At 39.1% G+C, this 25,944-nt stretch overlaps 3 protein-coding genes across 6 annotated transcripts; 2 read left to right on the top strand and 1 right to left on the bottom strand.

Annotated features, from left to right (window-relative positions):
• Window positions 1-228: 228 nt before the first annotated feature.
• On the top strand, window positions 229-5,357 carry LOC135581133 (glutathione S-transferase zeta class-like). Of its 2 annotated transcripts, none has more exons than XM_065114247.1 (10): window positions 229-380; window positions 515-602; window positions 683-739; window positions 861-946; window positions 1,135-1,206; window positions 1,999-2,052; window positions 2,162-2,237; window positions 3,375-3,436; window positions 3,727-3,786; window positions 5,045-5,357. In XM_065114247.1, the coding sequence occupies exons 1-10, from the start codon at window positions 363-365 to the stop codon at window positions 5,147-5,149; spliced, it is 678 nt and encodes a 225-aa protein (XP_064970319.1). In that variant the 5' UTR covers window positions 229-362; the 3' UTR covers window positions 5,150-5,357. The 2 variants fall into 2 exon arrangements, with proteins under 2 accessions (XP_064970319.1, XP_064970318.1); XM_065114246.1 differs by having other exon boundaries at window positions 288-428.
• Window positions 5,358-12,447: 7,090 nt separating this feature from the next.
• Window positions 12,448-20,254, top strand: LOC135615571 (leucine-rich repeat receptor protein kinase HPCA1-like). Of its 3 annotated transcripts, XM_065114245.1 has the most exons (20): window positions 12,448-12,801; window positions 14,066-14,186; window positions 14,282-14,353; window positions 14,573-14,647; window positions 14,751-14,822; window positions 15,143-15,304; window positions 15,395-15,475; window positions 15,626-15,697; window positions 15,787-15,858; window positions 15,936-16,004; window positions 16,313-16,387; window positions 16,761-16,829; window positions 16,928-17,059; window positions 17,176-17,657; window positions 17,773-17,922; window positions 18,034-18,170; window positions 18,775-18,994; window positions 19,351-19,586; window positions 19,664-19,798; window positions 19,876-20,080. In XM_065114245.1, exons 1-20 carry the CDS (start codon window positions 12,693-12,695, stop codon window positions 19,930-19,932), a joined length of 2,598 nt encoding a protein of 865 aa, XP_064970317.1. In that variant the 5' UTR covers window positions 12,448-12,692; the 3' UTR covers window positions 19,933-20,080. The 3 variants fall into 3 exon arrangements, with proteins under 3 accessions (XP_064970317.1, XP_064970316.1, XP_064970315.1); XM_065114244.1 differs by having other exon boundaries at window positions 12,450-12,801; window positions 15,401-15,475; window positions 19,664-20,254; XM_065114243.1 differs by having other exon boundaries at window positions 12,450-12,801; window positions 19,664-20,254.
• Window positions 20,255-20,307: 53 nt separating this feature from the next.
• On the bottom strand, window positions 20,308-21,836 carry LOC103989836 (F-box/kelch-repeat protein At2g44130-like). Its single transcript, XM_009408781.3, has one exon. The coding sequence runs from the start codon at window positions 21,668-21,670 to the stop codon at window positions 20,501-20,503; it is 1,170 nt and encodes a 389-aa protein (XP_009407056.3). The 5' UTR covers window positions 21,671-21,836; the 3' UTR covers window positions 20,308-20,500.
• Window positions 21,837-25,944: the final 4,108 nt, after the last annotated feature.

The raw sequence follows: 25,944 nt of genomic DNA, 5'->3' as shown, positions 1-25,944 counted from the left end.
TGATGACAATGTTTAAAAATAGATTAAGGTAGAGGAATGATTTAAGTATATTTTGAATTAAAAGGTATTTAAGAATAAAATCAAAATATGAAAAATCCTCAAAACAAAGATATTTTATAGGGAAATCGCATCTCGCCGACCGACCGAACCCATCACAAGATCTGAAGAATCCAATGCAACCCCACGTGTCCATGTCAACATTTCTAAGTCAAAGGAATGCTCTCCGGCCGCCATCTACACGTCACCACCAGTTCTTGTCATTCGTCGCAAGATCCAACGACGTTCTGTCGAGAGCAAGCTCGAACGACCCGCTCCCACGTAGTTAAAGTCGCCGTGTGCTCGCTGTGGTCTTCCAGACAGCCATGGCGTCTGATTCCGAGGCACTGCTCCGTCGCCCCATTCCCAAAACTTCCATGTTTATCTCTATTGTTCGAATCCATCAGCTCAACGCCTCGGCCTCCCAATCTCCTCACCAGAATCCGATTCTAATTTTCCTTTTTGCTGGGTACTTCAGGCGATGGCGCGGCCGGCGAATCTCACTCTGTACTCCTACTATTGGAGCTCATGTGCGCACCGAGTCCGCATCGCCCTTAATCTCAAAGGTTCATCCTTCTGCTACCATACGCTTGCCACAAATTCGTTCTTTTGACCTTTTTTTGGCTGTTTATATGTCTCACGATAGGGTTGGAGTACGAGTATAAGGCTGTGAATCTTTCGAAAGGCGACCAATTCGATCCAGGTTAGAGAGTAATCCCCTTCTTCAGATTTCGCATCAGTTACTGTTCATCAAAATGCTTTCTTCTTTATATTTCCGCTTATTTTCTTCCTTTCTTGCATTGATTCCTCTTGTTAAATTCTAGAGTTCGAGAAGATTAATCCACTTAAATTTGTTCCGGCACTGGTAGATGGTGATGTAGTGGTTGCTGACTCGCTTGCAATAATACTGGTGAGCAAAAAGACTATTTCCTTTGACCTAATTGATCATGTTCAAAACTTATTCTGAGTTTAAATATACGCTGATCCCTTTCTTATAAGCTTAAGCTTTTGGAAATACGTATATCTTTACGTCTTGGATATATGCTTGTTTTTTATCCTCTGGTCGGTTAGTTGATGTCGTTTCCTTGATTTGTGCAGTATTTAGAAGACAAGTATCCTCAACACCCTTTGCTGCCTCAAGACCTGAAAAAGAAAGCAATCAACCTCCAGGTGAACATGCTTGGCAGATGTTATTCCTTGAATGTGTATTTTGGTTTCTAATGATCATATGTTTGTGCTTCTGCTTACCATTCTATGTTGACATGACTTGTAACTTTGTTATTTTAAGATATAAACAGAAATATTTTTGAGGCGGCAATCTAATTCGGATAATGCAAACGAAGAATCATATTTTTTAGCAGTCATATTCTGCACCTACAAACACACTTCAAATTTCCTAAAGCGAATTAGAGATTGAATATAATGTCTTAATGTGGTCAGCATTTTGACCTCTTGCTATTATAACAAATGGTGATAATGGTATCTTGTATTTGTCTTAAGAAAATTATGCAATTGATGTTGAATACTAGATATAGATGATTTGTTTTTATTGTTTATATGAATTTAATACCAGTTATTATAACAGTGCATATTTGTTTGTGTTAGAGACACCTGGATTACCTCCTATCATTCTTCATTTTCATGCTATACCTCATTCTAATCTCTTTGTTCGGATCTCATCTGATATGCTTTGTTTTAATTGCACAACTTCAATAGTGTACTTTGTAATTTATTCCCAATTCACTGAGTTGTCAAATTTCAAGTGTTTTCTCTTTCTTGTGAAGGCTAAGCTATGTTTTGAGTAGAGGCAAGACTCTTAGGTACAACTTAGATATTTTTCTGCCCTTTGATACATGTACTGCAAGAAATGTACTTTTAGTTGGGATATTCTTAGTTCATGTTCTAAGTTACTCTTGATTTGCAGATCCCAGTGTAATGTGCTACAATCTTTTGTTTATACAGGTTGCTAGTATTGTCAGTTCAAGTATTCAACCACTTCAGAGTTTTTTTACACGAGTAAGTAAAAAGCTGTATCTACTTGTTTATTACTTCATTTGTTATGATGAGATTAGTGCTATGCATCTTCACAAGTTTCAATTACAAAATTCTGCTTATGAATTTGCAGCAATTTTTCGAGAAAAGAATCAGTTTGGATGAGAAACTCACATCATCGCAGAATCATGTCAATAAAGGATTTGCAGGTTGCCTTTTTACTCTTTAATAAATACTTTTCATAACAGATTATAAGTGTTTGATTGGTAGCTTCCTAGAATGAGTGTGTTTTTCCTATAGACTCTTCATGCAAGCTAATGCTAGTTGCCAATAGCTATGGTGCATCATATCAATAAAGGATTTGCAGGTTGTCTTTTACTCTAATAAATACCTTACGTAACAGAGTATAAGTGTGTTTTTTTTTTAGACTCTTTGTGCAAACTAATGCTAGTTGTCAATAGCTATGGTGCTTTGCACAACCAACTAGCAAGTCAGCAACCAACTCCAGTGATTAATACTAATGCCTTTGAAAATGATCTGTATTAGCTACTATGTATAAATCATCACCAAATTAGTAGGTAATCTTCAGCAGGACTGCTAAAGCTGTCAGTAGTTTTTATTTAGCTATTAGTTTCTGCTATTTCTTGCTCATGGTAACAAATGGTGTGTTTTATTTAAACAATACTTCACCAAGAACAGAATTGGGCAAATGGACTAGTAGAAGGCAAATGGTTGCACATTAACTTTTATATAGTCCTTTCCATTTATGATCTAGTAAAGCTCGAGAAAATACAAGCAAAAAAAGATAGTTGATTCTTGAGTGATAAGCTTGTCTTGCAAAAGAGAAGAATTTGATCAGAAATAATAAAGAATAAATGAGAGAAATTGTTAACTATCACCTACTTGTCATAACATTGAACAGATCATTCTGTAAGCCAGTTAATATACACACCAGTGCTTACTAGCTGTATGCTTATAAATGGTTAATATTCTAACTATGTTGCACTCTTTAGAAAGATAATACACTCAAGACTTCAGCTTGCATTTGAGAACGTTATTGTTGCTGATGTGCTACTTGTATCATATTTGGGACAATAATTTTCACACATCAGCTTCTTTGGAATTAAATTGAATATATATTCTTTAGCTGTATATGCAAAGCACCAAAAAAAATCAAAATGGAAACAAATGCCTCGAAGGATACCAAAATGAAGTTCTAGTGCTAGATGTTCCTGTATGTTGTTGCCTGATAATCTTTGTCATGGCTAGTTACTCAAGTTTGGTTATTATATTTTATGACAGTATTAGTTCCTTTGGAAGCTGATCTTAAGTTTGTTTTTCTTCAGCAATCGAGAAACTCATAAAGGAGATTGCCGGCAAATATGCTACCGGAGATGAGGTCCAGCTGGTTAGTCCGACAAAGCTCTGATTATATCCTTGTGATATAAAATTCAACAGATGCTTATTAACAGATGCTTATTAAATACAAGATGATCCTTCATTTGCTGTCATTTAGATTTTTGTCACATGCAATTAACCACTTTATTAGTCTATATATGTTTTGTGCCTCCTTTGTCCAGCTTTGTGTTTTAAAAATGCATGCATAGAAGCCAAAAGATGCATCCTGCACATCTACCTGAGTTTTACAGGAGAGCAAACTAAAGCAGAGTGATGTTACATGTTCATTGTCATGTGCAGGCAGATGTGTTTCTGGCGCCCCAGATCTTTGCAGGAGTAGCACGGTTCCAAATTGACATGGTAACATTAGTTGCATCAATCCAACTAATCTTATTTTCCTCTTCTTAGAGCACTATGTTTTTAACCTAACTGTATTATTAAGCTTATTGCTAGGTTTAGAATCATTTACATCTCATAATTGATTCTAGAGGACTCTGACTTTTGGAGGTTATGGTTATGTATGGTTATTAAAATTTCCTTTTAATTTTCATTTGTTTTTCCCCCCTAAAAAGAACTTCAAGGATCTTTCCCCCAGTAAAGTTTTTTTATGATGATAGAAATGAGAGCTACAATAATGAAACATAAAAAGAACTAGAAAAGAAAACAATACAAAAGAAAAGTGAAAACTAGAAAAATACAAAAAAAAAAAAAAACAGAAAGAGTCGAAGAACTATTTATGTATTTCTATAATAAGAGGGAGAACTCTGAACATCCACCAGCAACAAGCAATCCATGGTTCCCATTCCTGTCAGCATTAAGTTGTCTAGCCTTGTGCAATATTTGTACTGAGATCTAAGCAGTCTCATTATTTTCCCTGCTAATAAAAGGACACCATGCCATAACTAAGCCCAAGTGCATTTTATTTTTGTTCTCTCAGCATCCTATCCTTCCTCATGCATGTAACTGGTACATTGTCTGGCCTACGCTACATTCTTAATTTTTGGCATAATGAGCAAATTGACACTGCTAGAACGAATGATCTCTGTCCTTGTTACCATGATTACATAAGACACGATAGAGCAAACCTTTTTAATGTCAATCTTATACTTAGATGGTAGGCCTGCAGAAACAGTTAATCTTCATGGACAAAGGATTTGGTCATAGAAGCACCTGATGCTATCCATCCTCATCTAATAATATCCTTTAGCTACATCATTGATAGTGAATCGAGAGCTTGATTCTTATAGTGTCAATGAAATTTAACTGATAAATAGTTGGTCAAGAACCACCACCAATGGAAACAGAACTAGACTGTCTGAAATTTAACTCGAAGAAGTAGTGAAACTTCTCTCCGATCGATTTCCCATTCACGTAAATTAAGATGAATTCCTAACCAAAAGTTACACTTCTGTAGAATCTTTTCAGCATGGTGAAAACTTCTGAAGAGTAGACATTCATTACATTAATCCTGAAATGTAAAGTTCATATGATGTCTTACCAAAAAAGCCTTTGATGACTGAATTAAGTGTTTTTTTATGGAAATTTGTTTCATTACTTGCTTTCATTCATCAAATCTTAAAATATTTCTTTTTTTTTTCTTTTTTTTTTCTGGGTACAGTCGCTTTACCCTACGCTAACCAGGCTGAATGAAGCATATGCTGAGTTACCTGCTTTTCAAGTTGCCCTTCCTCATCGGCAACCAGATGCGCCTTCCACATCCTAACAATCACTCTGTTGTTAGAAGTACCTGTGAGGAATTCCATGAAGGAGAATAAAGCTACATGCTGTTTTGCTTTCTCTATTGTCTATTATGATGTTCTTATAGCTCATGTATTTGGCTAATCATTGAAGACAAAAGAGAACTTTTGCCTGAAGAAGTTGAAGGTTGATCTTTAAGATGCTAATAAATAGAAATAAACCCAGAATGTGAAGCTTGTCTTTCATATAAATTAGCTCCAGGTGATGATGAAGATATCTGTAAACTTGTGATGTGTTAAAAAAAAGTTTGAAAAGCATCTAGCAAACTTGGATTGAAGTGTTCACAGAATGAAACAAGTTTCAGGAGGCAATTTTTAACTGATGAAACTCATGCAGCAACAACATATTGTTGAAGGCTGAAAAGTTCTTGATTCTCCAACCAAGTTTTGGTTTCCAGATTACATGATTATTAAGATCATGAAAAATTACAGTCAAACATTTTTTTTGTTTTTTTTTATGAATTGGAAGGAAAACTGCATCTTGAAAAAAATCATTCTTTTAACTTTCATTGGTTGTGTCACAGATCCTTCTTTGTGATATCAAGAATGATAATGACACCATTGTTATGGTACCATGCAACTTATTCCATACACATCTCTTCCATAATACACCCTTCCCACTGAAATTTTTTTTGTTTAATGTAGTCTAATAATTCATTATTTGTTAAAAAAAAAAGGTTCTCCAAGAAAATGAGAATCATCAGGCGCAAAGCGCTCTCTTCCAATCAATTTCTTTCAACATTTATCCATTCTTCATGATGCATTACTCCCACCATGATTGTTTTACATTAGATAGAATAAGGACAAAGAAAAAAAAGTGCACCCATTTTCTCAAACTCACTTGATTTTTTATCATCAAATTATCTTTTTAGCAACTTCCCATCAAACTCGTTAATGTTATATAATATATATATATATATATACCATTTAAATGTAAAATAAAATATAATTATACGAACTAATAAACATGATTCGTTTTATCGGTTTGTACCGATGTACCGATCAACTATTAGTATAATACGTATCAAGTTATATTGAATTATACCGAACGTACTGACATAATATATAGGGGTATAATAATATACTGTTCATATCAATCTCTTATCGAATTGATATATACCCCTTATGTCAAACAATATGTTGTAGTATGACAAATCTTGCTAAGAAATTTATTTATCACACTAATATTTGAAAAGTTATTTGACAAAAGATGAAGAGGGAAGTATTACTTAGTAAAATTTTATCAAGTCCATATCATCTATAGACTAATCATGGAAACAAGTTTAGGATTGTTTTTTCTTTGCAAAGGAAAAGGTTGTTTTAATAAAGAATAAGAATGCTTGCATTAAGCTTCAAGTCATAACAATAAAAATGCAAATTTTAATCAATAATAAACCCAAGAACATTGACCCCATTGACTCCATCAAGTTTGCCCATCCAGTGGGCTCATTGGACAAATAGGAAAGGGGAAGGCACTATTTATGTTCATGCCAAAACTTCCTACAGGTGTGGCAACATGAGCCACCCAACTTTGTGCTGTATCCTTATCTTTCTATTCCAATCTAATTGCAAGTGCACCAGTGATCTTATTTTATGTGGAAGATGATGATATTATTAGACCATCAGTTCTATGAGCAGAAAATGTATGCATCAGGAAATAATGAGGACATAGCTACAGACGATCAGTTAGACCATCTTTCTATTAGACAAGGCAGCAGGCAATAGCTACAGACGAGGACAGGCAACTTTGCTACCTTTAAGAAGTCTCTTCAGCATCACTAGCAGCCAGATAATGAGGACTGATAATTTATGTGAAGGACTGATCACGAGAAGGGGAAAAGTTCATCGACCTTTGTCAATAATAATAATAATAATAATAATAATAATAATAATAATAATAATAATAATAATAATAATAATAATGAAAACAAACTTCATGCTTTTAGTAAGTCATGATATGCAACAAAATTAAATAAAATCATAATCAAATAGAACACTAAGATATACGTGAAAAATCCTCCAATATGAAGGGTAAAAACTACGGGGCAAACTAGAGATAATCCACTATGAAAATAATGAATATACAAATCTCAATCTCTTGCCCTAAACCCTAGCAACAATCACAAGAGAATAACTGGGATACAAGGATCATATCACTGTCCACAATATCTAAAACCTCCCTAAGTAATCACAGCAAGAGTCTACTGTAGATTGGATCTAACCTGAGATGAGAACACTACTAGATGATTGAGAACAATCTCTTTGTGTTGTCCTTGTTTTCTTCCCTTTCTTTCTCTTGTTTTTTTATCTTTTTCTTCTCCTCTTTTCTACTGCAAAGATCTCTTAGGTTGCTGCCCTTTTCTGCCCCAAAAAAGCATAGTCACATTCTTCTCAAGGCGCAGCCACCACACCCCCCTTATATTGATATAGGGTTAGGTCAAAGGGGTGTGGGCTGTGGGCTGATAAAGCCCACCATGGGATGAACCCACTTTGGGCTGTCAGCCCAACAACCTCCCCTTTCAGCCCATAAGGGAGGCTGTCCCATGACTTCTCAATGTAAAGCCATGCCGACCAGCTATCGGCATATCTCCTATCTTTCTTTTGGTAAAGTTTTTGTCAACATGTCTGCTCCGTTGTCATTTGTGTGAATTTTCTAAAGGTGCAACTGCTTCTCTTTCTGCTCACTTTTAACTACTTCCTGATAACTCTCTGGTTCACCTACATCAGTAAGCATCACATACTCATCCGTAGAGTATCTTCTGAAAGGTTGACGTTGTTTAGAAGATCTTCTCAACTGAGGTTTTGCGGGAAGTTGCTCTCCAACTTCTTCTTGTTCAACATGTCCTGCAGGTAGATCAACATCAGACTCTACACTGTCTTCCTGCACATCTCCCCCATCACCCTAATATACTTGAGGAGTAATTAGGTCATAATCTGCTAATCCTTCTATAGAAGTATTGGCTGGTGCCTTCTTCTTCAAATCTTCAAAAGTTTGATCCTTAAAGAAGACTACATCTCTATTTCTAAACACCTTCTGCTTTTCTGGATCCCAAAGCCTGTAACCAAAATGATCATGTGAGTAGCCAAGAAATTAAATACATTCTTTAGACTTACCATTCAGCTTGGACCTCTCATTGTCTAGAATATGTGCAAATGCACGACAACCAAACACTCTCAAATGCCTATAGGAAATATTTTTCCCTGACCATACATGCTCTGCAACATCACCATATCACCATCTAGGGTTGTACATAGTGATAAGTTGATCACATCAACTGTAGTTCTCAAAGCCTCATCCCAAAACCTTTTGGGTAGCTTGGCCTATGAAAGCATACATCTGATCTTTTTCATGATGGTGCGGTTCATCCTCTCTGCAATTGTATTATGCTGAGGTGTACCAGGAACTTTCATCTCATGGATCTCATGTGACATACAATAATCATTAAATAATCCTGTATACTCACCACTATTATCTGATCTTATGTATTTCAATTATTTTTCTGTCTCCCTTTCAACCATAGCATGAAACTTTTTGAAGATATTAATAACCTGATCTTTGGTCTTCAAAGTATATGCCCAAAATTTTCTGGAAAAATTATCTATAAAAGTGACAAAATAAAGTGCACCACTTATACCAAGAACATCAACAGATTCACCAGGAGTTTTTGTCCTCAAAGGATCACATACATCTGTATAAACACGGTCTAAGACATGCATTTTTCTAGACAAAGCAGGACTAGCAAATGAAACTCTATGTTGTTTACCAGCCAAACAATCAATACAAGGGTTCAGATGTATACCTCTAAGGTTTGGCAATACCTCTCTTTTGGAAAGAGCTTGCAGCCCCTTCTCGCTCATGTGACCCAATCGCCTATGCCACAACTCCATACTGAAGTCTTTTTCTGTAGCATTTAACTGCTCACCATAAGCTTTAGCTTACAACCTATACAAAGTATGACATTTCTTTCCATTAGCTATAACAAGAGAACCCTTACTGAGCTTCCATTTCCCTCTGTGAAATCTGCTATCATAGTCTTCATCATCTAGCCTTCCAACTGAAATTAAATTCAACCTCAAGTCAACCACATGTCTCACATCCTTAAGCACAAACTTGCAGCCAAGATTGGTCTTTAAATAGATATCACTCATGCCTATGATGTCTGTTGTGCCATAGTTGCCCATCTTGACAACACTAAAATTTCCAGACCTGTATGTAGCAAAAAACTCCATGGTATAGCATGATAAGAAGCACCTATGTCAATCACCCATTCAAGATTCTGACACACATAAGAAAAAATATCATTAGAAGGAGATAAAAGTAAATAATCACCATCCTGCACTTTAGTTGTGATATTATCTTTTGACTTTATAGACTCCACTTCTTTTCCCTTTTTCTTGTTCTTCTTAGGTTGCTTACATTAGTTCTTATAATGTCCTTTCTTACCACAGTTATAGCAAACAATATCTTTTCTTATCTTGACTTACTCCTACTCATGCGTGAACTATTTCTAGACTTTGACCATCCTCTGTTATCTGAGATAAGTGCTTGTGAATCATTATGAGATGTTACTGTACTCTTTCTTCTCAACTTCTCATTCAATAAACTACTTGTTACTTAACTTATAGTGACAACACCATCTGGCGCAGAATTACTGAGGGAAACCACCAGTATCTCCCAACTTTCTGGTAATGAATTGAGAAGTAAAAATGCCTGCAACTCATCATCAAGAGATATTTTCATAGAGGATAACTGGTTAGTAATACTTTGTATTTCATTCAAATGCTCAACAATAGAAGCACCCTCTCTACATTTTCATAAGTTTTCTGATCAAAAAAGCTTTGTTGCCAACTGTTTTTTTTTTCATAGAGACTTTCCAACTTTTTCCAAAGAGAATATGTAGAAATTTCAGTAGAAACATGGTGAAAGACACTATCATCAAGCCACTGTCGAATAAACTCAATTGTTTTTCGATCTAACATCTTCCACTCATCATTTGTCATAGTTGAGGGTTTTGCATTATCACCCTGCAAAGGTCCATACAAATCTTTGCAATACAAGACATCTTCCATTCTTGGTTTCCATATCATCCAATTATTTAAATTTAAACTAATCATGCGAGAAACATTACTGGTCTCTATGTTCAAATACAAAATTAAATCACCAAAACCCTTGCTCTGATACTAGTTGATGGGATATAAAGTGGAATAACTTTTGTATATGAACAAATTCTAACAAACCATGATATGCAGCGAAATTAAATGAAATCACGATCAAATAGAACACCAAGATATACATGGAAAACCCCACAATATGAAGGGTAAAAACCACGAGGCAAACTAGAGATAATCCACTATGAGAATAATGAATATATAAATCTCAATCTCTTGCCCTAAACCCTAGCAACAATCACAAGAGAATAACTGGGATACAAAGATCATATCACTGTCCACAATATCTAAAACCTCCCCAAGTAATCACAGCAAGAGTCTACTGTATATTTGATCTAACCTGAGATGAGAACACTGTTAGATGATTGAGAACAGTCTCTCTACGTTGTCCTTGTTTTCTTCCCTTTCTTTTTCTTATTTTTTTATATTTTTCTTCTCCTCTTTTCTGCTGCAAAGATCTCTTAAGTTGCTACCCTTTTCTGCCAAAAAAAACGCAGTTACCTTCTTCTCAAAACATAGCCACCACACCCCCCTTATATTGATCTAGGGTTAGGTCAAAGGGGTGTGGGCTGTGGGTTGATAAAGCTCACCATGGGCTGAACCCACTTTGGGCTATCAGCCCAACATTGCCCTCCTTGTAGATTTCAACATTTATCCACGATCACATTTCCTCAACATGTCTTTACTATTAGAAGCTGGAAGCATATGACTATATGGAATACTACAAATCCATTAGGATTTGGGTTCCATCTTTTTTTTTTTTTTTCCGACCTTGATTTTCCCGGGTCTTCACCCATCAATTTCCATTGTTTTAGTACTATTTTATAGTATTTTTAACTTAATTATATATTGAAAGTAAGAGATGAATGGAATTAATTTATAAGGAGAATTGCGATAAATATTGAACATGATGAGAAGTGTGAGAAAAAACAAGACAACCATGAATGAGGCTAAACCGCTAAAGAATTTTTTTTTATACCTTAATTTTTCCTGATCTTCACCCATCAATTTTCATTGTTTGTTTTATTTTTATATATACAATTTGTAGGAGATTAGTGAAATTAATTTATAAGGACTTGATAAATTATCATAAATATTGGACATGACTAGGAGTGTGAACAAAAAAAATACTGTCATGAATGTGGAAAAAGACCTGCTGTGAAGATATCATCACTAGGTTTGATCTTAAGTGATTTTAGTCTATTTCTAATCAGAGTATTATTATTAATTTCAACTTAACTTTATCATAACACTATTAACTTTTTATAAAATTAATGTATCATTAAAAAAAGAAAAAGTTGAAATCAGATGATAGGATTGGCAAATGTCTATTTGAGACTGCTGAGGAAGAGAAATCTGCTTACTGGCCCTCTTTCCTTGTCTTAAATGAGTGAGGTAGGGATATACTGCTATTGATGTTGATGTTTCTTGGATTGTTGAAGAAATGATGTGATTGCAAATAGGACAGGGAACATCCTGAAAAGTCAAGGTTCTGTTGCCACAGATTGGTGAAGGGCAGTTGTTTCTTCTGGTGAGGTGATTGAGAAGGAGAAAATCATTAAATAGTTTCAACATCATTCTGTTAGTGGTCAATTTCTAGTTGATAAAGATTAGCTTTAAGATAAGATCCACCAGGATTCTTCACTAGTCAAGCTCAAAGTGAACATTCTCCCTTAACCAGATAAATTCCCATGGAGTTATCTAAAAATAATGGATTTGAACCAGTCAGTGAGTCACCATCATCCTTGACAAAGAAAGAGCTCCATGTGTACCAAAATTAAGAATCCCATAACTTGAAGCCATACTACATGTTCCAGCTGAATCAATGCAGTGGTAGTCATGCTGAGTCTCCACAGGAAGCCATCCAAGCAACAAGTTATTTTATGTTTATCTTGGCAACATGTCTTCCACACAAGTTTGAGAGCTTAGAATTGGTTCTTCAGAGTCTGTAATGGAAGAGGTGCATCAATGATACTGATTCTTTGGATAGAATCAGTCAATGAGTCACCATCATTCTTGACAAAGAAAGATATCCATCTGTACCAAATTAAGAATCCCATAACTTGAAGCCATATTAAATGTTCCAGCTGAATCAGTGCAGTGGTAGTCATGCTGAGCCTCCACAGGAAGCCATCCAAACAACAAGTTATTCTGTGTTTAGCTTGGCAACATGTCTTCCACACAAGTTTGAGAGCTTGGAATTGGTTCTTTGGAGTCTAGAGGGGAGTCCATGATATTAATCTCCATGGCGGTGGTTTAAGGAGGGTTTTAAGGCCTTCTTCTTCTTCTTCTTCTCCAGGAAGTGTAAAGGATTATAGGCATTCAGAGTTCAGTTGAACCATGGAGTGTGGTTCTTGTCTTCATGGTGTGGGACTGGGCTGTCTAGTTTGCTTACTGATCCTTGCGCTTGGGACTTTGTTCACTTCAGCAGATACACTTCCTAATGAAGGTGAGGGCTCATATTGTTTTCCTTAATGATTCTGACCTTAGCTAGTGTTCGCATCTCTTTACGCCATGGTCGGGGAGTCAGCACGGCTAGGGTCGATTCCAGATGCGTAAGGTTGCCCGGTCTAGTGCTCGGGTCCCATAAGCTGGCGTCGGTCATCCCGTGTCCGGTGCAGCCCTTTGTTTCGGAGTCCTCGATGCACAGGGTCTCCCACGTTGACGCTCGAGCGTCGGGTCGGGTTTGAGCCTCGTCTCCCGAGGGTGACCTTCTTTCTCAGCGGGTGGCTTCTCCGCTGCAGGGCTCCAGTACACAGGTCAAGATCGGGAGGGAGATTTCTCGACTCGACCCCTCCGAAGTTTAAGTTAGCTTTCGGTTGAATGAGTGAGAGTAGAATGCTTGAGGGGAAAAAACCTGCACCGTGTTGGATAGGCGATGGGTTTTTACCCCTACCCACGGGGTTTGGCTGCCCCCAGCCTCTTAATGGTCGTCGACCTCTTAAGCGGCGAACCCATACCTTTCGTGCTGACACCAGTAGTCTTATACGGCGTCGCTCCCGAGCGGCGATGTCCCTACTTTCGTGGGGCGGAGTTGTACTCGAGCGGTGCTGTTCGACTCTTTGCGGGACGGCATCGTACCCGAGCGACGCCGTCCCAATTCTGTGGGGGGTGGTGTCGTACCCGAATGGTGCCGCTGTCACACTCGAGCGACATCGTTCTACTCTTTATGGTGCGGCGTCAGACCCGAGAGGCGTCGTCCCAACTTTTGCGAGGCGGCGTTGTATTGACGTGGTCCGCCACATAGACTTCAAAGCTTTTCGTTGGCGCTGATGTGGCTGTGGACGGTTGCCTGGAGGCGTGCTATCAAATTGTGCCCTATCAGCTAGAAATTTTGGAACTTAAAACTTTAGCCAACATGCACATAGGAGTGTAGATCTGATCATTTTTGTTATGAGAAATCCAAAAGCCTGTCTCCCCATTTAATGTTCATCCTGTGTCTGTATCAAGTTAAACTGTAGTGAGATTTCTTCAGAGAAGCACAATCTAGAATGGACAGAAGACCGTCAATCCAATCATATTACTTTCATTCAAAACCAGCAAATAGAAATATGGAAACTTGGATGAAATTTGTTCCTTTTGTCATCATATATATCATTTTCTGGATACTGGTTGCAGTACCAAAAATTATCATGAACCCTTATTGAGTTCTGTTTACTTACAGATGGTAACAAGAATAACCAGCCTAATGAATCTTTGTATATTTTGCATAGCTTCTGCTCTGGTTGGTGTGGCTAGTAATTGGCAGAACATTCCAAGTACCTGGGCTGGTGAGGATCCTTGCAGCAGCCACTGGGATGGAGTCAAATGTTCAAATTCTCATATAATTTCAATGTCAGTTCCAAGGATATGTTTCTTCAAGTATTTCAAGATTATTGCAACATAAATTATTTAACTTGCAAACTTCAATTGGAATTCTTGTGCATCAGAACCTTATCAAACTTGGGCATAAGCGGGATTCTGTCTGAAGAAATTGAGGGTCTGCCAGAGTTGGTTCATTTGTAAGTTTCTCAATGATTCTATTTTTATCAACCAAGGGGATAGGCTCAAATGTCTATTAACTGGGCTTACATGTTTGCTCTTTCGGTTAGTGAAGTTACAGTCTTTGGATTGAGGTTGTGATGCACCAAGTGTACCATTAATGTTTCGGCATTGTTCAATTAAGCTTCCTATTTCTTGTGATCATTCTCATGTGTTCTGATTAGGCTTTTTACCTGCAGGGAACTGTCGTATAATGCAGATTTGAATGGACCAATCCCCTATTCCATTGGGAATTTGGTGAAATTGCAAAATTTGTAAGTTATGGTTTCCAAGTTCATTATCGAGTAGTTGCAGGAAGTTCACTAAGCGCGACAGCAGCAAAGAACTGAAACTTTCTTGTTCATTTTTTCTCTCCAGAATCCTTGTTGGTTGCGGATTTAGTGGCAACATTCCAGCAGAATTAGGAAGGCTATCGAGTCTATTGGTTTTGTAAGATCTGCATCTCCCTTAAAGTTCGATGTCTTGCATGATTAAACCTGGAAAGGCCACATTATGTCACAATCTTATACACATTCATAAATATGATGACTTTTCATTTCCTGTAGAACTTGTCATAACTATATGATTCTTAGATTGACATCTGACTCTGAAAGATGTATGATTAACTTTCACCGTTTTCATTGAAGTTTGGTCTTCAAGATCTATTAACATTTGGAAACAGTTCAACATCTATAGTACTGTTGTGTGCCAATTAATAGTTATTTCTCATTGTTATTACACTAGTAAGTGATTGCTCTCTATCTATACAGATCTCTGAACTCCAACCATTTACATGGACCAATTCCCGGAGCTCTTGGTAATTTGTCATCAGTGCACTGGCTGGATATTACTGATAATATGATTTCCGGATCGATCCCTGTCTCTGATGGCACAAATCTTGGTTTGGATATGTTAACTAACTGCCAGCACTTGTGGGTGACTGTGTTCCTTTACCACTTGAGATTTAGATAATTTATTTCATGAGCCTGTTTTGTTATCTAAATGATCAATTTGTTTCCAAGTTTCAGCCATTTTGGCAAGAACAACCTCTCTGGGCCAATTCCACCCAGTCTCTTCCATTCAGAAATGAAACTGCTACATGTGTAAGATACTGAATCCCTTATCAAACTCTGTCAACTATGGTCTGAGGTTTTGGTGATACATTGATTACAAATTGCTATGTAGGGAGAACTTCAGAAGAAGATAAATCTGAATTACTTGTTTTTGATATACTAAGGTTATTCTTTGCTCAGGATTTTAGATAACAATCGTTTATCAGGAAGCATCCCAACAACAATCGGATTGATTAGAACTCTGGAAGCTGTGTAAGCAAAGCTGAAGATATGCTGTAATTGACACTGAATGCTGCATCCCTGCTGGTGCTTTTTGTGATGTTAGTTCTTGTTTGATTCAGGCGGCTTGACGGGAATGAACTCAGTGGAAATGTGCCTCCAAACCTCAACAACCTTACAAGATTGGTAGACCTGTGAGTGTAGTTGAATTAATCAAGAAACTATTTCAACTTCAATTACTCTCAAGAACATGATCACTTCTTGGTTGCAGGCGCCTGTCAAATAACCAACTTACTGGTCCCTTGCCAAATCTAACTGGAATAGATGGACTAACATATTTGTAAGCATTTAAAGAAAAAGTATTTCTATATGGTTAACAATTTTTTATAGATTTATTGCCGATGTAAATAATGGTTAGCTTCATTTAAGCCATACGGCACTTGGCCAGCTGTGGATTCAAGTTCAACAAGCAAACATTTGGACCGGAATATTATTTTCATGTCGTGGCATAAATTTTTTTTGCTTTATTTAAATTCTTTTCAAATAGTTTATCTAATATTTGACTGGTTTCTAGTGTCACTTCCTGATCAAACCTTTGGCTGTTTCATAATTAATGACTGTTGACTAACCAGATTGATTCTTGTGCAGGGACATGAGTAACAACAGTTTTGACGAATCAGAAGTTCCATCCTGGTTTTCAACCTCTCAATCATTGACAACAATGTAGCTCTCCCTCTCTCTTTCTCTTCCTCTCTCCCTCCCTCCCTTATAACATTTTGTGTCTATCATGTGTGTATGTGTTTCTCTTTAACCATCCAAACTCAAAAAAGCATGGAAGCTCTCCATTAGATAAATCAGAGGTCATCCAAATTATGGAAAGGCAGGGAGATCATATTATCGGATAAAATTCAAGTGAAGTTTTCATAAGTTGGAATTGGAGATTGTAACCAATGCTGTAGCAGATAAGTCAAGCCAACACATGCACAAAACAAGTCCATCGGAGATCACAGACCATTAATTTAATCCATTTGTCTTTCAAATTCAAGAATCCTTTATCAAGCAAGCTGGGGTCTGAATCTTGGTATCCTTGTCACAGAATCCTGGAGTACTTGTCTATTTCAGGGCAGATACCGACATCTCTATTTGTCTCACAATTGCAGACTGCGTGAGTGTATTTTTATAAGCAACATTTTTGTGATTAAATGTCAGAAAATATGTGGCTGCACAAAATTATCGAGCTGATGCTTACGATGGTTGATGCAGGAGGCTTAGAAACAATCGCTTTAATGGCACTCTGGACCTCAGCGGCCAAATCAGCAGCCGGCTTTCACTTGTTGATTTGCAGCATAATAATATTCAGAAGATAAACACTGGAAATTACTTGCAAGAGCTAATGTTGGATCCTGCCATTATCTTTTCTTGTCTTCATTTTGCTGGTCTTGTTTAACATGAGCTAGGGTCATAGTTCTTCATCTAATTATTGCTCTTACACTATGACTCCATACCTGCAGACTTGTCGATAATCCATATTGTGAGGAAGGAGAATCAGGAAGCAAGTATTGCACAATTCCACAGCAATCCAGTGATACCATGTACTCCACCTCAACACCCAACTGCAGAAACAGTTTATGTCCTCTAGATCAAGATATGGACTCCCATTGCTGTTGTTCATGTCCATATAGGGGAACTATATATTTTCTGCTCCAAAATTTCTCTGACATTAATAATTCATCACACTACTTTTCTTTGGGAACTTCTTTATACAATGGATGTCTGGAATATCAAGTTCCTGTCAGCTCAGTTTCTGTCCTAAATCCTTACATGAACAATGACCGCTATCTTCAGATTGATTTGAAGTTCTTTCCAGATAGAAAAGTTTATTTTGATGAATCTGAGGTTTTCCTTATCTCATCTTTGTTCAACAATCAGAAGTTTACTGTTCCACCTGAATTCGGACCCTATTCTTTCAGAGGAAAACAATATATATTTCAAGGTAACTGCAGATATAACAGAAGCTGATTTCCTCCCAATTGTTACATCCAACAAATTTAGGACTTGCATAAGTAGTTTCTAAAGAAAAAATTTTATGTTCCTACTATCCTCTTCAGGAACAGTAACTGGTTCAAAATCAAAAAAGGGTCCCCCTGTAATTGGTGCAACAGTTGGTGTAATTGTTCTTTTATCAGCAATAATATGTTTGCTCATTCTTCACAAGAAGAGAAAGGCTAAGGAGGCTGCCTCACGATTTCAATTTTCTGGTAAGATCATTCCTCAGATGGACCATGGCATGCATTTTGAGCAAACTTTACATGAATTATGTTTTATGCAAATCAACACTAGCAATATGTAAACTACTGAGCCTTTGACAGGAATGTGGAATCTCAGCACAAGTAGCAGTAGCATTCCACAGCTGACAGCGCCAAGAATTTTCTCATTTGAAGAGATAAGGAAATGCACCAAGAACTTCTCAGAAGAGAACTGTATCGGAAGTGGTGCTTATGGAAAGGTCTCTCCACTCCCTTTTTCCATCTCTCGCTCTCATATTTTGGAAGTAAACATGCAGTTTGATATCGTTAAATCTAAAAAGCAATGAATCATATTTCATCTACTGACTGAAGATCCTAGACGCAATGACATTGATAAAAAAAATTTAGATTGTATGAGAGTCGAAGGTCCTACATAAAAATTATCTAATTCTTGATTAATTTAAACTACATATGTCGGATTCGAATGAATTTATCACTCATGTGAGTGTTAAATCTAAGCTGAAAACAATAACATAATCAGAAGATGCCTATCATTCTTTTTTATCTGAGATATGATGGATTAAGTACTTCATTACAAGGTAAGGAAACCTAAAGATCAATCCTTTTACTGCTGCATCAGTGGGAATGAAGATATGGTATAAACATGCATGTTAGACTCCTAAGCCAAAATGGTGCTGCATGAGGTGATTCTTGAAGTCTTTATCTGTTAGAGACATTTTAGTGAAGCAACTGCTGATCATCTAGATTTTGCTTTCTGAAAGTTGCATTATGTTTTTCCTACACAAAACTTTTTAGATCAAGAAATCAACCTCAGCTTCAGATTACTGGTGGTTACTTCTGTAGGTATACCGAGGAGTATTAGCTGATGGACAAGTTGTTGCCGTCAAAAGAGCTCAGCAGGGATCAGCACAAGGTAATCAGGAGTTCAAAACAGAGATTGAGATGCTGAGTAGGGTGCACCACAAAAACTTGGTCAGTCTTGTTGGTTTGTGCATCGACCACAATGAGAAAATAGTGGTGTATGAGTATGTTCCAAATGGCACTCTCAGGGAAAGCCTATCAGGTACTTGCAATCTCTTTACAGCATACTTCTTGTCAGTTGAGCTCCATGCATCACCTAGATTCTTATCTGTTCTGCAGTCCTTGTTTCAGTCATTCTTTTCTCCAAGCAATATCTCTTCCTTGAATTGGGCATGTCTAAGTGTTCATCACGCACAAGAAATGTTGCCATAGAAAGGGTCAGATAGAATGAGTTCAGTAGATGAGATCACAATCTTTCTCGACCAAAAAAAGTCTTATACAGATAATCATGAAACCTAGTTGGCTCATCTTTGAACTTTGTTTCATATGGTAAGTTTTACTAATAATTTCCTAGTTTTTCTTCACAGAGAGAATTGATTCCTCTTTTGTGGTGTGCAGGTAAGTCTGGAATACGTATGGATTGGAAGAGGAGGCTTCGAGTTGCCCATTGTGCAGCCAGCGGTCTTGCCTATCTGCACGAGCTCGCAAACCCCCCCATCATTCACAGAGACATCAAGTCCAACAACATCCTTCTTGATCATCGTCTCAACGCAAAAGTCTCCGACTTTGGTCTCTCCAGAACATTGTTTGATGACGCTAAAGGCCACATTACTACGCAAGTCAAAGGCACAGTGGTGAGTACACACATCGCAGAGGAAAAGTTCTGCAAGTTGCATCCGATGAACACCCATCTGCATCCTCCTCATCGCAGGGTTACTTGGATCCCGAATACTACATGACGCAGCAGTTGACGGAGAAGAGCGACGTCTACAGCTTCGGCGTTCTACTGCTGGAGCTGGTGACTGCAAGAAAGCCATTAGAAGAAGGACAATACGTCGTGAGACAGGTGAAGGATGCTATAGACAAACAGAAGAATCTGTTGAATCTTGATGAGCTTCTCGATCCGACGATTGCTACTGTCAGTGCCTTACGTGGGTTGGAAAACTTCATCGACTTGGCAATGAAGTGCGTGGAGGATGAAAGCCGAGACCGGCCTTCGATGAGCGAGGTGGTGAAGGAAATCGAGAACATCATGCAGGTGGCGGACGTAAACTCCACTGCGGAGTCTGGATCGATTTCTCCACCCTTTGCAGGTAAGAGTGGGGGAGGACTTGCAGGGACTGGTGAAGATTTCGAGTACAGCAGCGATCCATTTTCTCCAAGAACAGAGTCCAAGTGAGAGTATCGATTTCCATGATCTATAGTGCTGATGTTTGAGATGTAGAATTGGAGAGACAAGAGTTTGATGTTGTTGACCTGTAAGATATTAAGTACTGATTGAGAAGATAGTGTGTTATGTGCATTCAGTCTTCTTTAGTCTCGTTGAAGGCGAGGAAATCATAGGAAAAGCACGCCTTGAACAGCTGACATATCCCTTTGTTTAAAGAGAGTATATAACATCATGCACGGGACTCGAAAGAGCATACATAATATATGCAACAGGTAGCCTCTCATAACCCACAAAAATCCGGTTCGATGTGGGTCATTATTATAGTTGTATGTGGAACAGTGTACTGAGTCGAGGGAAGGGGGACCGAACCGGTTTAATTTAGATCCGGACCGCTGCGGCTGAGAAGACGAAACCCGTGAAGCTAACCGGCGTCACCACGCGCGTCCACCGCTGCGGCCCCACCTCCAGAATCCAACCGCGGTGGCCCCCACCGCCGACCTCGGCCTCGGCCACCGCCTCTGCCTGCGCCGCCACCACGAACACCCTCTCTCCGGCACAGCTCACGGCCGCCGCCGCGCACGGCCTCATCCCTCCCGGCAGCGGGGCCACCTCCCTCCACCCCTTCCCGCTCCCCTCGTACTCCCTCACGCCACCGACTCCACCGCCGCCCTCCAGGCTCCACATCCTGCCCCCAGACACCCACACGCAGGTCGCGCCGCCCGCCTCCCCCAGCCCCTCCTCCCTCGTCCATGTCCCCGCTTCCGCGTCGTACCACTCCGCCGCCCCCACGAATCGGCCCTGCCCCTCCGTTCCATACCCGCTCACCGCCCAGAACCGCCCCCCCGCCGCCACCCCCCGGCACTCGTCCCGCTCCTCCCCCATCTCCGGCAGCGCTGACCACGCGTCCGCCGCCGGATCGTACGACTCCGCCGACCGCAGTGCGTTCTTCTGCCCGTCGTGGCCCCCCGCTACGTACACCCGCCCCTCCACCGCCGCGCACGCGAAGAAGCTCCTCGCCGCCTTCATCGCCGCCCCACGACGCCACCCGCCCGTCGCCAGGTCCAGCACCCGGACCTCCGCCGTCGGTTCCAAGCTCGCTCGGTCCCAGCCCCCCAGCAGGACCACCTCCCTCCCCACCGCCGCGACCTGCGCGAAGAGCGGCACCTGTTCTGGCGTCACCACGCGGTGCCACGACCCGAGCGTCGCATTGTAGGCGCTAAGCCCATACACCGGCGGCCGGCAAGCGGCGGCCCCACCCTTCCCCTCCTCCTCCCCCTCGTCAGAACCGCTGCCCTTGTCGACGGGGACGACGGCCTGGACGAGGAAGATCAGGTCCTCCGCCACTCCGATGCGTTCCCTGTGGCGGTGGAAGGAGGGGGCGGTGACCAGATCGCGCCAGCGGGGGCAGACGAGTCGGAGACCCGGGTGGAATCGGAGCGGGACTCGGGCGAGGCAATCCAATGCTATGTCATCCGGCAAACCCGGTATCAAATCCTTGTAACACTCCTCTCCCTCCATCCCTCTTCCTCTCTTCTCTCTTCCTCTCATCCTACAGCTTGTCTCTCGCTATGCACTCTCTCTCTACTCATTTATGGAGCTTTTCTTCTCATCCTCTCATTCGTGAATACTGTTGCCACTGCATGGTAAACTTGTGATGCAAGGATGGGGTTGGATGGGGGTTTAAATAGAGAGGGAGCAAGTGTGTTTGATGATTTCATTTCTTGTGGATCTGTATATTTGTGGTTCTTGGGGCATCATGGTAGGGACCCATAATTCTAGAGATGCTACCATTACCAGTTGCAAAAATTCCATAATTCATAGGAATAATATTTATTTTTGGTATTTAAAGATCTTGGGGCGAGTAAGATGAGGGACAATCAATTAATGATAGGATAGGCATCATCATCCATGGAATTTTTTTTAATTGTGACTTTGTATGACTCAATGGTTTGGGGCCATGTGTGAGGTGTGCGGGACAATCAGTGCTAGGTCTTTTGGGTACTGGAAAGAACAAATCACATGTGATTTGGATGGATATGTAGAGAGAGATGGAGAGGACAATGGATTGGCAATTTTAGCTTGGAAGGAACTGCCAGAGAATTCCAGAAGCAATTACGGAGTGGTGACTCTGTTCATTATAATCCTGAGGTGGAAGGAAAACTTGAAGTTCTATTGCTTCTTTTGTTTTCAAGCTATAGAATTTGGTTCTTGGGAGACTCTTTGAGTCATTGAAATGGTGAGGCTTGATGGGTATGGAGACATGAGATGAGATCTTCATCTTCTGTGCCATATGGAGCTGTTTGTCTTGGGGTCAATTGGTGGAGTTTGGCTGAGTGATGCCACTTATTTTGCTTGTTGTTTTGTTGCACTGCATGATAGAACAGTAAGAACAGGTTTTAGAGGTTGTCAATTTTAGGAAGAAAAGGATATTCATCTGGAAGCATTGCCTCTTTTTGACAGAAGAGTGATAGTGACTCCATCTTGGAGCAGTTCTGGAACATCAATGCAACTGCACTTCATTAGAAAAATGTAATCAAAATGGCAGGTTTGATGATGATCTTGAGTTGAGAAACATAATAAAAGGTCAAATAAGTCCAACTTCACAGTTGACAGACTCAAAATTCACCATTTCGGTTATGATGTTTTGTTTCTTGTGATTAGCTCTCTGACCACTGGTTATTTTCTGAATGAAAACTTAGTTATTTTAATCACTTATTTCAAACGCAGATAGTGATCCATACTCGAGCATCATTAACAACATGCTAATTGTCATCCATGGTTGAATACACTTGTGCATATCCTGTGAGATGTGGTTTTAGATTCTTGATTTTCGTGGTTTACATGTTGTCATCAGAAATCTTAGATCGAAATGTTTAATGAATCCTACTTTTTCCATGTGTTCATTTACGCTCAGATCAGATTAGGACTATATCGAACAATGTTGTCGAGGAAGAAGATGAAAATAATTGGGCTTAAAGTCAGTTAGATCCTTCAAAAATTCTATCTTGCTACACTTAATATCCTGAATAGTTGAATGTGCGTACCGGTGGATGGTTTTAGCAAATTTTCTGCTTTGCACTTCATTGTGCATATGTAGCATTTAACTGCTATTGGCTATTAAAAGATGCCAAGGAATTTTCAGTGTTGTCCTTATAATATTCACCTCATTGGTCTAATCACCATTAATTTAGCTCTAAAACCTCTGCTGGCTTAAAATTCCAGTATTTGATCTAACTTCCATTTTGAGCTGTGCTGATAAAACTGGTTTTGCTAGTGCTATATGGATTTGTTAGCTAACATGGAATTATATGCTTAGTTTGCAGTGTTTGATACTTCTGGGCAACCAGTTCGTATCAAGAGATGGTTTCCATGTCAACAAAGATAAAAATAATGTTGTCAGATAGGTGTGCCAATTCTTGATTTTTTCTTTGGCATAGAGTTCCTTCTGCCAAAACAAATGCAAACAATCAGATATGCAACAAGTTCTGAAAGTAGCAAGTTTTTTCCACCATGCTCGAGAAGAGCTTTCAAGAAATTGGATAAAAGACTTCAAACTTTTGTTCTGCTACATGTCAAACTTTGCACAATATGCAAGTGTTTGATACCCATGCAGAAGCTCTTAAGTACAACACTGGGACTTGTACAAGACTTCATCAATCCTTATCCTTTCAGATAAGGAAAGTGCTCAAATGTAGTCCCCAGTCCCAAATAATTTCCAAAGATCTTTGTATTTTTCTCACAACTTTAGATCACATCTCACTGCTAGTGTGCTGGCTGCCACAGCCAGTCTTTGACTATAATTATGAAGCAAGATGAAAATGGCTGACAGTGGGTCTGGATAAGTCAAGTCTGTCTGCAACAGATTAGTGTTCTGATTCCTGTCAAACAGCATTTGTTGCAGGAAGATCTCAACTCAGTACCCTCATATCTGATGAAAAATTACCTTGGAATCACACCAATGAAGAGGGAAGTATTACTTAGTAAAATTTTATCAAGTCCATATCATCTATAGACTAATCATGGAAACAAGTTTCGGATTGTTTTTTCTTTGCAAAGGAAAAGGTTGTTTTAATAAAGAATAAGAATGCTTGCATTAAGCTTCAAGTCATAACAATAAAAATGCAAATTTTAATCAATAATAAATCTAAGAACATTGACCCCATTGAGTCCATCAAGTTTGCCCATCCAGTGGGCTCATTCGACAATAGGAAAGGGGAAGGCACTATTTATGTTCATGCCAAAACTTCCTACAGGTGTGGCAACATGAGCCACCCAACTTTGTGCTGTATCCTTATCTTTCTATTCCAATCTAATTGTAAGTGCACCAGTGATCTTATTTTATATGGAAGGATGATGATATTATTAGATCATCACCAGTGATCTTATTTTATATGGAAAGATGATGATATTATTAGACCATCAGTTCTATGAAGTCTCTTCCGCATCACTAGCATCTTGTCCAAAAAAAAAATAATAATAATAATAAAAATGAAAACAAACTTCGTAACAGGCCATAATATACAGCAAAATTAAATAAAATCATAATTAAATAGAACACCAAGATATACGTGAAAAATCCTCCAATATGAAGGGTAAAAACTATGGAGCAAACTAGAGATAATCTACTATGAAAATAATGAATATACAAATCTCAATCTCTTACCCTAAACCCTAGCAACAATCACAAGAGAATAACTGGGATACAAGGATCATATCACTGTCCACAATATCTAAAACCTCCCCAAGTAATCATAGTAAGAGTCTACTGTAGATTTGATCTAACCTGAGATGAGAACACTGCTAGATGATTGAGAACAATCTCTCTGTGTTGTCCTTGTTTTCTTTATTTTCTTTCTCTTATTTTTTTTGCCTTTTTCTTCTCCTCTTTTCTGATGTAAAGTTCTCTTAGGTTGCTGCCCTTTTCTGCCCAAAAAAACGCAGCCACCTTCTTCTCAAAACGTAGCCACCACACCCCCTTTATATTGATCTAGGGTTAAATCAAAAGGGTGTGGGCTGTGGGCTAATAAAGCCCACCATGGGCTGAACCCACTTTGGGCTGTCAGCCCAACAACCTCCCCCTTCAGCCCATAAGGGAGGCTATCCCATGACTCCTCAATGTGAAACCATACCGACCAGTTGTCGGCATATCTCTTGTCTTTCTTTTGGTAAAGTTTTTGTCAACATGTCTGCTCCGTTGTCATTTATGTGAATTTTCTAAAGGTGCAACTGCTTCTCTTTCTGCTTACGTTTAACTGCTTCCTGGTAACTCTCTGGTTCACCTACATCAGTAAGCATCACATACTCATCTGTAGAGTATCTTCTGGAAGGTTGACGTTGTCTAAAAGATCTTCTCAACTGAGGTTTTGTGGGAAGTTGCTCTCCAACTTCTTCTTGCTCAACATATCCGGCAGGTAGATCAACATCAGGCTCTACACTGTCTTCCTGCACATCTCCCCTATCACCATGATATACTGGAGGAGTAATTGGGTCACAATCTGTTAATCCTTCTGTAGAAGTATTGGCTGGTGCCTTCTTCTTCAAATCTTCAAAAGTTTGATCCTCAAAGAAGACTACGTCTCTACTTCTAAACACCTTCTGTATCCCAAAGCCTGTAACCAAAATGATCATGTGAGTAGCCAAGAAATTAAATACATTCTTTAGACTTACCATTCAGCTTGGACCTCTCATTGTTTGGAATATGTGCAAATGCACGACAACCAAACACTCTCAAATGCCTATAGGAAACATCTTTCCCTGACCATACATGCTCTGCAACATCACCATCTAGGGCTGTACATAGTGATAAGTTGATCATATCAACT

Source organism: Musa acuminata, chromosome BXJ2-6 (assembly GCF_036884655.1).
Source record: "Musa acuminata AAA Group cultivar baxijiao chromosome BXJ2-6, Cavendish_Baxijiao_AAA, whole genome shotgun sequence".
In the NCBI taxonomy this organism is placed as follows: Eukaryota; Viridiplantae; Streptophyta; class Magnoliopsida; order Zingiberales; family Musaceae; genus Musa; species Musa acuminata.
This window is presented reverse-complemented; position numbering and strand designations above follow the sequence as displayed.